The following is a 13,661-nucleotide window of genomic DNA, read 5'->3' on the forward strand; positions in this document are numbered from 1 at the left end:
ACTGGTTGGATGGAAAATAAACATTACAGATCTGCTTAAAATGGGCCATGGGAAGTTTTTAATGGCGAGTGTTCAATAACCACTGTTTTCTGAAGTGTGGTCCACCTAATATTTAGATCTTCTTAATCTTTGGGACCATGTCCTAAAATGAGCTGGAAAAACGGATGGATTGCATGGATATACAACCCATGACCTCATGTTGAAACTCTTGTGAGTCTACCACCGAGGCATGAGTAAGGACCCAACCCTACAAAGCTTTGTATACAAAACTTTTGTGGCGGATGATGGCCTCCAATTAATGGAATTATTACAAAAATGGATTCCCCCTTCACTGCTCTTTATGGAGTTGCTGGGGAGGAGTCTTTTACAGTTGGGCTGTGTCTTTTGGTCACCAGAGATAGGAAGATTTTCTTAATATTGGCATTGACCATACATAAGCTTTTAGAAGCTGTCTCCCGTTGAAATATAGAGAGAAGGTGAAGAAAGAGAGAGAGAGAGAGAGAGAGAGAGAGAGAGAGAGAGAGAGAGAGAACGCTTCATATCCTTCCCATGTAATAAACAGCTGTTGTTCCTTACCTAACCCTTTCAGGGGCCACCTGTTCTGTTAACGGAGAGAGTGAAGTAAATGAGTATCAACGTCCCCATGCTGGACCTGCATCGGAATCATCAAATGTATAATTATAAGTGGGCCACCCTTGCATCTTGTGAGCTATTTATAATTATCCCATCCAACAGACAAAATCAGTGCAACCTACCACTGCACTAAAGGAGCGCTACACTATTGACTAAATCCACCAAAACGCCACCATGAATGACTGTAATACTCCCATGTGTCCTTTCTCTAAGTAGGTATCATGGGCATTTTAGTTAGGACCAGACCAACTCTTAAAAAGTAATTGGCCATTGACATTGAAGATTTCCTGAAGGAATTTTGAATTGACCATAATGACAGAGGAATTGCTATGGTGCCGTTTGGAGTGAAATCTGGTTTCTTTGCATTTCAAAACATGTGGGCCAGCTGGGCAATGATTCTTTATGCAAGCCCACGAAATTCCAACACAACGAAACCCAAGCTAGAAAGTTTGATGAAGGGTCTAGTATACATTATAACTTCCGACAGACATAACTTTGTGGTTGGTTATGAGTTTCGTACGTATAATATGTCTAGAGCTGCCAAACTAGTTGGTATCAAAGGGAGGTCTTTCCATGGGGTATCGCTTTCATTAAAAGATTCGGTGGCAAAAATCTTACAAATGGTGTTCCGGGGAATCAAGCATTAATGAGGCCAGAGTCTGTGGCCTTTTATCAGGAATTCGATTGTTCAATTTAGGAGTTGCAAGCAAGGATTTCTTGGGTGATTGAGGCCATAGAACACAAATGTATTTAAAGCAATAAACAACCCACGACCATTGGAGGAGCTCACGATCAATCAATTTTTTACCAGGCATTGTTCGACCAATTAGATGTTGAAGAAGAAGAGTAGACTTATGCAGATCAAAGAGTGTCTTTTGAAGAATCCATCAAAGAAGAAGAGTGGAGCTATGTAGATGGAGTGCCTCTTGACGAATCCACTATCGGGTTTGCTTGATGGATCCACAAATTGATTAATTGAAGAATCGACAGACGATCTAAAAAAGGTTCCAATTGCATCAAAACACTAGTTGGTGGACGGATTTTTTTTTTTTTTTTTAAAAAGGATCAATGAATTAATGGTTGAGGTCAACTCAATAACCAAGAAGATGAGCATTCTTACGGTCATCACAATAAAGATCAACGCCCTTTTACCTTCTAAGCAACAAGTAGAGTGTATAGATGAAGGGTCGGTAGTAACAAAGCTAACATCTTATTTAATGGATGTCGAGCAGCAAATAAAGCTACAATCTACATTGAGGCAATCTAATATCGCAAATCCATTGTTGTAAAAGAGATGGAAATCAACGCACCAGATGCGAAGGAACGCATAGAAACAAAAGGTGAGGTTTCCTTTTCTAAAGTTCTATCATAAGTATTAAATTTCAATCCAATGTAAGACACAGAAAATGTTCTACAAAGGCAAGTCATTGCAATGATTATTAGGGCTGAAAGTCGGGCGGGTTGGGTCGGGTTGGTGCTCAACCCTAACCCAACTCAAGGTTCCTATACCTCAACCCTAACCCAACCCAACCCAATCTCGGGTTGGGAATTCTCAACCCAAGCCCAACCCAAGTGGGCTCGGTCGGGTTGGTCGGGTGTATACATGCTAATATTTTCATTATTACATTAGTTTATTATATTTCAATATAGGACTTACTTTTTGTATCTATGATTTTATTAATTATATATGTGATTATTCATCATAAAGAACTTCATTTTTTTCTTAAAAAAATAAGCTAAAATATAGGACAATTACTTTAAAAGTCATGTAGCATAGAACGCAATCTATTTGGGAGAGAGAAATTCGGCATATCTTGTTAGCTTGAGTCCTTGGAAATGACGTGGAAAAATGAGACCCGACATCACTAGTGTGCCTTCGACACAAATGATCTACACTCAATTATAATTTATAAGTAACTTATATATTGATTGGGTTCGGTTGGGTCGGGTTGCCCCAGCCCAACTCAAGTTTTATCGGGTTGGTGTTCGTATAGCCCAAGCTTGAGATCGGATCTGATATATCCTGCCTGAGCCCAACCCAATGTCGGGTTGGTCACGGGTCGGTCGGGTTAAACTAGGCAAGTTATTGCAATGGACTACTACTGTCCTAGACTTGAGGAGTTTAATTTTACTAGTGAAGGGCCTGATGTAGGATGAAGTCAAGGACAATCATACCTCGTTTCAACACTTGAGGTCTTGGTATCGATACCTAGTGGGGGTGGCTAACAGTGAAGTGTCAACTGACAGTGTTGTGTACTAACAAGGTAACAAAAAAAAAAAAAAAGAGTCAAGGACAATCATGTGGTCAGTTAGGATCAAAAGGAATCAGGCTAGAAAGTTTGATCAAGGGTCCGGCGTGCATTATAGTTTCCCACAGCCGTAACCTTTTGATCACTTATCCATTTTGTGTGTATAATATCTTCAAATAACTACTGATAAGTTCTACACATCGATCCATGTCAAAGAAAATTGACCCTGAATAGTTTTCAAAACGAAGGTTGTTTTAGAGGATAATTTTGAGTTTTTAGTCAAAAGTCACTATTTTTAGAAGTTAAGTGTTTCGCTATTTCTATGGTATTTTTAGGGGTTTAAGAGTCCAATGGTGGTCCAAAGTATTTGTTTTAGTTGTCTAAGAGTTGTTTACAAATTTGGATAGGATTAGAGAATTCATGTGAAGTGATTTTTTAACTACATCAAAATGACCCCTGATTTGATCAAGTGTCCGGTGTGCATTATAGTTTCCCACAGCCGTAAATTCAAGGACTATTTTTAAGAAGAAGATGATGATTACACCTCTTTATCTATGCACCTGCTACATTACCATTACCCAAACACGATAGAATGAAACAGTTTTTGTGAGAATTCATGTGAAGTGATTTTTTAACTACATCAAAATGACCCCTGAATTCCTGTTTTGCTAGGGTTGTGTGCCAGACAATAACTCAGTTGCTCAATTATTGCCTAGGCTGCCAACATGTTTCTAGAAAAAAAAAAAAACATTATTTTCTGATTTTCCTGCCGTAATCGGTGACCGATATAATGTTCATTACCGAATGCAAGAACTGCTCTTTATATGAAAGCATGTCAAGTGTAATTTGGTCCTGCAGATGCTGCATTTTCATCATTTTAGGTATCAACAAGTTCGTCTGTAGGCTCGTTCCCTTTGGCTTTATTTGGTAGACAGCTAAAAATGAGTTCATCTCATTTTAGTTACCAGCAATTAATGTTAAGAGATTTTGACATTTAACACATAATAAGTTCTTGGTAATAGTAATTATGAATTAGAGATCAAGATGTCTCATACATAATTACTGTTAACTAAAATGAGATTACTCATTTTTAGGCATTTATCAAACAAGGCCTAAGCATTTCAGTAGAAAAAAGATTAACAGAATTGTTGAAATTTGTTTTCTAAGGAAGCAAAGAACTAAGTTTTCTCTTCATAATAGTAGACAACTAAAGATGACTACAATGATAATCTTGAAGATGAATGTAAGTAATCATAAAGAACAAACAAAGAAAGACGAGGAAAAAAGAAAAGTTCAATCATCCAGTTAGGAAATGATGATGAATGATTCAAGAACAATAATTTCATCTTTTTCTTTTTTTGTCTTTTTTTTTTTCGGTGCTTTTTCAAAAGAGAAGAAAAAGAGGAACTACATGATGCTTGGGTTGAATGTCTGTAGAGTATGCTACAGTTTTCAGTTTGTACAGGGGGGCCAATGGAGCAGTGACCCAAACCATTGATATGATGGGCTTACCATAGGTGGCCCACACACCAACATCCCCAAAATTGGCATTTCCTCACCATTGAACGTGGTTCATTAATGTACTTTGCTTCCTGTCTATTTTCTAACCTCTGATTAAAGTGTTAGGATTTTCCCATCTGAAGAGATTTTTGGTGCGTCGATCATCCACAGTGGACCCATAATGTCAAAATTCTCGAATTTGGATCACAAAACCATGGACCCAACTTGTACAAAATGAAAATCTAAGTTGCCAAACACTGCATAATATCTTGAGGGAAAAGGCTCTTAAAATCTTGGGTGATCATTCTGAACAACTTTACAACTGCAGTATGCAAATACAAATCTGGTGATCAAATATTGATCACTTTACAAGTGCAGAACAAGATTCAAAAGTACGAATATGAGCTCCAACCAATCAACAGGAACAGTTCATTTATCAGAACTCTCTCTATAGTTGGATCTAACTCAACTAATATATCCTCCTAAGAGAATAGTTCAAGATCTGAAGCAACAGCTAATACCACCATGGAGTTCTATGTAACTGATAGGTAAAATTCATCTTACGTCGTTTGGCAAAACAGTTCAAGAAAAGCTTAGGAATCCTTACAGTGTGGCAAAGATGAGAAGGATCTCCTTTGGGTGGACAGTTATGAATCGGTTAAATCTCTTACTTTTTCCGTCACTGCCATCAGAGAGACCAGTGCTATTTGATGAAGAGGTGACCAAGACCAGAGGTTTGTTTGATATCAATGGCTCCAGCTGTGAACTCACCACTGTGTAACATATTAAATGAGTCAGATATGTTGCTTACAATGGTTTCCTACTTTGCTTCTATGTAATGATGGAAGAGCTAAAAAATGATGAACGATCACAAACAATTCCATTGACAGAAAACTATGGTCCACCCCTATGCCGACGTGTGATTGAGTTGTGAAAAAGGTGGCCCACCATGAAGATCACCAGGTACAAAAAATAACAGTTCGGTCCAATAATCAGACAACCTGCATATAAATGAATCAGACTGTGTGCAGGTTTCGTTTAGACCATCCATCAGGGTGGGGTGATTCGCTTGATGATTGGACCAGCCTGATTTTTGTACCTGGGATCTTCATGGTGGTGCACACCTTTCTAGCTCAGATGTCAAAAACACTTGCATGTTGGAACATGAGCTAGGGGTACAAGGTAACTCACTGTCCATTGAGGTGTATGAGATCAATCCTCCTTGTATGTTATGAATAATCACTCATAATTATAGAATTGACCAACAGTAAGTTGGAAAAAACATTACATCTCTTACCTTTTACAACAAGTTTCTTTGACGCTTCTTCTGTTTCTTGCTCTTCAGGGATCTTTCTATCAATTCGACAAGAACCCTTGCGAGAGAGAGCTCTCTACAGAACAACAAAGAAAATGGGAGTTAGGATATCTGAGAGGAGCTTTAAATTTTTACACACACACACACACACACACACACCATCCTACCTTTAAGTGTTAAAGAGGAAATGAAGAATACTCACAGTGAGTTTTGGACTTCCTGAGCATTTATCCAAGGACTGTGCAAGGCTCTCAATATCTAGGATCACATTAGCAGCTTTATCCATAGCTGTAGATTGGGTCTGTAATAAATCAGATGAATAGCATCAAAATGCATTATAAGAGAAAAAACTAATTGAAAATCCACCAGAATGGTCAATGCATCGTCGTTTAGAAGGAAATAAAACAGAAATCCCCCAGGCAATTCCCATGAAATCCAAAGACAAATATTGATTTTAATATGATTTAAAGCATTTGATTAGTTGAATTCAAAGACAAAACATTTCAATTTTAATATGTATTTAGTATTAAAATAATCATAACTAAATAAACCTCAAGATTCCACTAAACAGGTATGCAGCTACCCTCACATGTGAGACTAAAATATTTATTTTGTAAATTTGGAATGTTTGAAGCAACCAGCTTAGATATGCGTTTGGATGTACTTTATTACAATTTGTAATTAGTTTATGTTGATGATCGACAGACATTGTAGTCTGTTGTGAGTTGATTCCGTCTGATCACTAATCTCAATGTTAGTAACATTCTTTTTAATGGAGCTAAAAGAATCAAGTACGGAAACTTCAATACTCTGGTAGGGCATGATGCTCTATATGCATGCGCACAGAAAGTGTCCATATAACATGGAAGTAGTTTCATGGCCCAAATTCAACAAACAAATGCCCTTCAATAAGAGGTGAGGGTGTAGTCATGGTATACAAAAACAGTTACGTAACTGCTGTCACGGTAATAGCCATAATTTTTATATATTATGGCGCAGAAACGGCCATTATAAATAAAAAAATAAAAAATCTGCCTATAGTGGTCCCGTCCTATAGCAGTCCATAATAGCCTCCTAACGGACCCACAACGATCTTGAAATAGTTTTTTGCTTATTGAGTGTTTTTTTTTTTTTTTGTTAAGTCTGTAATGGCTGTCACCGGGGCACAACGGTAATGACCGTGGCTGCTAATGGCTGTCACCCAGGCACAAGGATAATGACTGTGGCTGTTACAGCTATCATTACCAATATAGAACACCTTGGGCATGATGCTCAATACACATTAACACAGAAATTGTGCACACAACATACGATATGATCCTATGATGATTGGTGGACTTCTAATGGATTATTAAAACTGAAACTAGTTTACAGTCCAAAATCATCAAACGTCCTTCAAGTCATGCAATCAAATCTGATTTTGGAGCCAACCGCCATATATAGTGGGTTCCACTATTTGGAGAGTTTAATTTAATTTGGAGTATGTGTATGGTGTCTATACAATTTCTGTGTGCATGCGTATCAACCATCACCTGCCAGAGTATAAAATAACCCCTCTTGCATGCCGAATTTTTCCCGAACGACCCCACCCTCTTAATTAGAATTTTCAACTTGATTAATTTAGAGGCCATTTGATCCTTGAATGCTGCCACCAACCAAACTGCCTAATTTTTCTATCAATTGTTGCTTTTGGTGAATGCTCCACTCATTTAGATTAGTGAGCCCTGTTATCGTGGAGTGTTGGATCTGGAATCCTCATCTCCCCTCACGTGCCAATGCAGCATGTGAGTGTGAGATCCAGGTCATTTGTGAGGTGGACCGCTCCAATGTGTCATCAAAATAAAGCATTTAAGGACATCTGGTGGCAGCATTAGTTTGGATCAATAGCCAATTCTTATACACTTACATAATGACCAGTCATGTCTGATTTTTGAGCTATGGTACACATGTGGTGAGGCCCACCTAATGAAGGGGCTTGACCTCGGTCCAAATCCAGCCCAGAGTGGTTGGTGTCGGGTTCAGTGCGCTCAACTTTTTAACTGCACATGGGCTCCGCAGCATGGCACATATGCTAGTCTTGTTCTTTTCAGGTCGCGTGCTCCCAGCTGCAGCGGCCACACCAAATGGGGATGGTAAGTATAAGAAGTATGCTACAGTGAGGTGCACAGTTATTAGGATACATCTTAACTAATTCAGTTGAATCTGTGGTAATGTTGGTGATCCAACCATTTATCTGATGAGATACACAGATGATGTAGCTTCCACAAATTCTTCATAATTAGAATAGCTAAAGTTACGATCTATGGCCAATAAACAAATGGTAAAGGAGATAATGGGAGAAAAGATACTTTGGAAGGGGGTGGAATAAAAATTAGAAAAAGACAAAACTACGAGGAAGGAATAGCGAGAGTTTTTATTATTATTATTATTATTTTATTATTTTATTTTATTTTTAAAAAAATATTTCCACACGCCACAATGGGTCTCAAACCCATGACCTCTGTGTTGAAACACTTACTAGTCTACCACTTAGCCATGAATAGGGACCCAAGAGAGAAGGTCACCACTAGTAAGGACCCATCCACACTTTTTCCTGTTATCTGGCCCACTAGAGTTTTAGACCTGCCTCTTATTTGCCACCCTAACATGATGCCGCACAAAAGATACACAGATGGATGCTACATAGTCATCACTCATCAAAGTGGGCCCCACAACCTTTGTTGGATGGGCTCATGTGTGGCCTACACACAAATACAAAGAAACGCAAAAAGAGGTGAGAGCAGGTAACTCATGCATGAGCAGGGAGGAAAGGGGAAAATGCAAGCCATGCATTTATAAACATGTCTTGCAGAAACTCAAAGACCATTGCTCTCCTAGAACTAATTGCACAGGAAAAATTGACCTTGGTTCTTCGTGGTTATATAGAGTAGAGATACATCTATGTGCTGATGATGACAACAGTGGACGCATGCAAGAGAGGAAGAATCTGATACTCTGGGTGGGAACACATGATCCGTAGGCACTTACACATTAGTTATAGGTGACAACGTAGCATATAAGTAAGTCAACTTAAACTGTCCAAATTATGGTTTCTAGTTTATATGTATGGGGAGTGAAGAATTGCGAACATCTGATAATCTGAATGGTCGACATTTATTAGATGGTTAAAATGAAAAATACCCAATGGCCTACTACAACAACAAAATGTCAATGAATCACAATGACTAAAAAAATAAAAATAAAATAAAAAACAACTTGATTTTAGGACCCTGACTCAGGAACAGTGGATTCCATAGTTCCATTGGTTTAGTTTGAGTTAATGTGTAACAGGTGTACAATATCCGAGTGCCTTAGTGTAAAGCATCATAACCCTGCCTGAGTATCATAAGAACTCAATGACATTGATATCTACACCCCCTCCTCTTTTTCCAGTATACAATATTAGCTTTGTACGGTTTTAGATTACTAAAAGTCTAAAGAAATGGTCCTTTATCAATGAAAGTGGTTTTAAACAGAGAAATGATCAAGCATGGCAAAAGGGGATAATTACAAACACTTTCCCTGACTCATAACAATGGTAAACACCTCCCATCTGTTTAACACATCCACTGCGGATTCCCTTGCAACATCTTTTAACATCATTATCTTTGAGCCAACCATTATACTGTTTCTCATAGGCAACCAATTTAGACATGTGGGCCCACGATAGTGCACGTATGCCATCTAACCCATTCACCATAGTCACTCCACAATGAGAATGGGACACCCAAAAAAATAACCCACCATATGAATTTCGGAGGTTTTTGGGTGATTGTTCACTATTTTATTTGGCTACCTAACATGATTATTAGATTGGCCTATTCTTTGGACGACTAACAATAGTGGAGTCACCCTAATGGATTGGTTAGATATCATTTACAGATATACATGGAAAAAAGAACTCCCTCATGGTGAGGATGTTGGGGTTATTTGGCGTGAGTTACTTTAATACATCTAGCAAAGGGAAGGCATTTGCAATTTAAAAAAATAAAACGGGGGTGTTTACAATTATTATAAACATAGAGGGTGGTTTTTATAATTTTCCAGAGAGATCGGATCCAGCTGTACAGCCATTTTCTTTCCATCTACGTGTAACATAGATAGAATTTCCTATCGCAGACGCAGGTTGCCCGCACCACGATGATCACTTGGCACGAAAATCAGGCCAATCCACTATTGGGTGGGCCACACCAGTACACTAGTCAAACCATTGTCTGCTGAGAGGGGCAATTGATATTATGTCCCACTGTACGTGTGGATCGGCCTATTTTCAAATCAGGTGATCACCATGGCCTGGCCCATCTTTCCAATGGACAGGATATTCTACATATGTATGACGATGGCAAGAAATAACTGTTTCGTAACTTATGATCCCGTGGCCGTATCTGATCTTTAATAAAGGCTCAATAAAAACGACTGTACTATTTGAATTACGAAAAAAATGAAAATTGAAGGCATGCGGTGGAAAACTTTGATAATCTGACGAAGTGTGATGGATGATATGCAGGCACTTAAAAACTGCACACGTGGCACATAATTAGTTAACTTAACCATATGGTACCTCGCATTAACGTATCATGAACTAAAAATTAAGCTTAATTGATCATCAGACTATTGGATTGATGGGGAGTTATTAGACATTACAAATGAAAATATCCAACGGTCCTATTTCGACGAACAGGTGTCCAAAATCATCGGTTTGGACAGTTCAACCACTATGATCTTCGGATTGGGAATTGGCGACAGTGGACTGTACGATATAGTCGGTTTTATTTGGGTTAATATATTCAAACGCATACAATTTCTGAGTGCCTGCGTATCAAGCCTCATCGCCACCAGAGTATCATACAAATCTTCACAAATTAATGATTTTTTTAATGTCGGACGGACTCCAACTGCTAAGGTTTATAAGATAACACGACAGGAATCGAACCAACGAGATGGAGACGCAAATTGGCCGGTTGGGATCATTTCTGAGAAAAAAAAAGGAATTATGCATTCCGTACACTGCTTATTGGTACTCCTTACTAGGAGCTTCCACGAAAAATATCAAACGGTCCGAAATCTGGATCATCCATCAGTTCAGTCCCACCAGTATGGATACTCACGGTAGAAAAGGGCCATTGGACACACGATCTCAGCCATATATCCATGACCTACAAATGAATGGTGGAAAGATTATTGGTGACCCACCGAATAGGAAATGCTATTCAGTCCAATCGGACAGGACAGTGGTATATATTGTGGTGGGACTCACACGATGATCGTCAGATCATGGATGCTGACTCGTACGTGCCAAATTAGTGCAGTGCTGGATGACAGATTTTCAACAGAGCATCATAACTTGCATGTGTCAAAACCTCGTCCATTTCTTCTTCTAAAGTAATAATCTCTCCTTCTTCAATTCCACGGCCATCTGAATCCACATGCTAGGCTCTACAAATCCTGCCATATTGGGATTATGAAATTATCAGATGCTGATTTAATTCCGTGGCACATGTGGACCGTCCGCTTAATTGATCTATACCGTCCGTTCGCGCAAACGGATTATCTGACCATGTTAACCATCTGATCAGTTGCTTATACAAGCGACAGTCAGAATTGTTCATGGAAAAATAAATCCTATAAATAATTTGAACTGTCAATCTTGGAAATGGATGTATTTAAGAAAGAAGGCCGGAATTCGGATGGATCTGATCATCAGATAACTACTTTAGCACGATCGCCCATGAAATTTGAGCTAGAGAAATTGGACAGTCCAGATCGAATGATAAAAATGTCCAGCATCCTTGTGCAACTAAAGAGCATTATACCTTGCATTGCTCTGGACGCACTGGATCTTTTGCAGTAGTATTTAAAGAAGGTAAAAGCCAGGTAATACTCAGGACTACCAAACTGAAATCGTAGTCCACCACAGCTGGACCACGAGGATTATTGTTAGACCCACTTTAGGAGGTAGGGCCCACCGTTGATAGGCCAAGGACGGCTCTATTTTTAGTGAAGATGATAGTAATATCAGAAAAAATGGGCTTAATGTAAAGCGTAGATATATAGATCGTTATATGATGTTATCTATTCAACGAATAGGAAGGGCGGAGGGTCCCACCTATCCATAGACATGGCCCAAATAGCGGGCTACAAATTCGCTTTAGTAGTCCGCGGCCTAGAAGACCGTGACTCGCATCGAAAAACAGAGATCGTGCTTCTGAAGGTGCGCAAGAATCAAATTCAGATCTCCAGAAACAAAAACAAATAAAAAGAATAAATGATCGAAATGTGGCTGAGTCAGAATCGGAAAATGATCTCATACTCGCATTTCTGAAATAAAGTCCAATCTGCGGCTTCGAAGAATTTTTTTTTTTCTTTCTAAAATTAGATAAAAAGACGAGAGAACGAGAGATTTCAACCCAAAGAACGGGAGGTTTACGAATCTCCATCAAAGACATGGAAAAAGATCCGAGATTTCCATCAAAATATCAAAGAGATTTCAATACAGCGGGATTCGGAGCTTTCAACCAGCCATTACAGACACTCAAATAAAAAATGAAAAAAATAATAATAATAAACAGCTTCGTATAAGGATCTTTTATTTCTACAAGGAAATTTTCATTAATTACTCACAATCAGAGAAACCTTGAAAAAAAAAATGTTTCTCTTTTAATTCGATACCCTTCTCTGTGAATGAATATACATCTGTAATTTTTTTTCTCCAAAAAATATTAATTCCAGGTAGAAAAGGTACCTTTGTTGAGGGAGCGATCGTTTACGGGCGCAAAAAATCTCTCCGAAATGTGAACAAAATCTCATGAAGGAGAGATTGTTTTTTCACCTACTGCTGCGATTCGATTCTGACTCTGATTCGTATATGAAATTTCTGAATGGAATGGAAGAAAGAGTTAGAAAATCATTCAGCGATCGGGAAAAAGAAACTTGAGAAGGGGCAGTTATGGAATAAATTTTGATTTTCTTTTCAAATCTTCACATGAACTCATCTTTCTTACCGAATGTGAATTTGATTTTCTTCAAGTTTCCGTTTTATCAATCTTTTTCTCTTTCTTTGAATTTTCCGAGTTTCTATTAGGTCTGAACGATTCTGGGGCGAGAGAAACGATGGCTTACGAGTTTTTGAGGAGAAGCAGAGAAACCGTTTCTATAATCCTCGGGAAGGGTTTTTATAACGAAAACACGTCGTGTGAGTTCCGTAGAGATATTAGGGCGTTACTATCGCTGACGTGGACAGAGAGACTTCATGTGGATGAGATCCACACCGTTCATCAGGTGAATTGGCCTTTGTTTGTGTTAGAACCAAAATATCAGGCTGATTCAACACTCAGGTATGATACACCATGGGAAACGGTTGAGATGAGAAGTTCAACCATTAAAATCCTCCCCCTTGCTTATAGCTCCACCATCGTGTTTATATGCCATCCCATCTACTCATCCGACATTGAGTTAATCCCGTAAAATGATAAGACTCATGTGGGCCAAACCACACGAATTTACGGTTATAAGCATGATTTTACGCCGGTTCCACAGTGTTACTCTTGAATTTTACTATCTTTTAGTACATTCGGTGAAAATGAAACCCCATAGCCGTGTATTTCCTGTGAAAGCATTTCCTAGGAAGTTATGGGGATGGGACGGTTAGGTAAGGTAATACGGTCACACTTCGAAATCACCGTTTTAGAGACTTATTTCAATCACATACATATATCTACAATCATGATCATTTATGGACATTCAATTCATTTAATGATAACATTTACAAAAGTTAAATATGATTTTCAAATTTTGGTCAATAAACATAATTTCACCCTAAAATAACTTTTTTGTAGAAGCTTATTTCAACCACATACACGTATGTCTACCATCACAATCATTTATGGGCATTCAATCCACATATTGATATTTCGTCAATAAATATA

General features: G+C 38.4%; 1 protein-coding gene across 7 annotated transcripts; it reads right to left on the bottom strand.

The window, feature by feature from the left end:
* Nucleotides 1-234: 234 nt before the first annotated feature.
* Nucleotides 235-12,899, bottom strand: LOC131236902 (uncharacterized). Of its 7 annotated transcripts, XM_058234427.1 has the most exons (8): nucleotides 12,738-12,899; nucleotides 12,479-12,610; nucleotides 7,604-7,802; nucleotides 5,900-5,998; nucleotides 5,671-5,773; nucleotides 4,990-5,155; nucleotides 576-652; nucleotides 235-454 (listed from the first exon to the last, which is right to left on the bottom strand). In XM_058234427.1, exons 3-7 carry the CDS (start codon nucleotides 7,643-7,645, stop codon nucleotides 586-588), a joined length of 477 nt encoding a protein of 158 aa, XP_058090410.1. In that variant the 5' UTR covers nucleotides 7,646-7,802; nucleotides 12,479-12,610; nucleotides 12,738-12,899; the 3' UTR covers nucleotides 235-454; nucleotides 576-585. The 7 variants fall into 7 exon arrangements, with proteins under 7 accessions (XP_058090410.1, XP_058090414.1, XP_058090409.1 ...); XM_058234431.1 differs by lacking the exon at nucleotides 7,604-7,802 and adding an exon at nucleotides 11,085-11,181 and having other exon boundaries at nucleotides 235-652; nucleotides 12,738-12,896; XM_058234426.1 differs by having other exon boundaries at nucleotides 235-652; nucleotides 12,738-12,895.
* Nucleotides 12,900-13,661: the final 762 nt, after the last annotated feature.

The sequence above is a fragment of the Magnolia sinica genome, chromosome 2 (genome assembly GCF_029962835.1).
Source record: "Magnolia sinica isolate HGM2019 chromosome 2, MsV1, whole genome shotgun sequence".
Classification (NCBI taxonomy): Eukaryota; Viridiplantae; Streptophyta; class Magnoliopsida; order Magnoliales; family Magnoliaceae; genus Magnolia; species Magnolia sinica.

What these genes read in the sequence shown, in the direction of transcription:
- LOC131236902 (XM_058234427.1), bottom strand. Translation starts at nt 7,645, where the DNA reads ATGTGTACCATAGCTCAAAAATCAGACATGACTGGTCATTAT. An exon ending in CAGACATGACTGGTCATTAT is followed by an intron (nt 5,999 to 7,603) that starts GTAAGTGTATAA and finishes GATTTATTACAG; the next exon opens with ACCCAATCTACAGCTATGGA. An exon ending in CAGGAAGTCCAAAACTCACT is followed by an intron (nt 5,774 to 5,899) that starts GTGAGTATTCTT and finishes GTTGTTCTGTAG; the next exon opens with AGAGCTCTCTCTCGCAAGGG.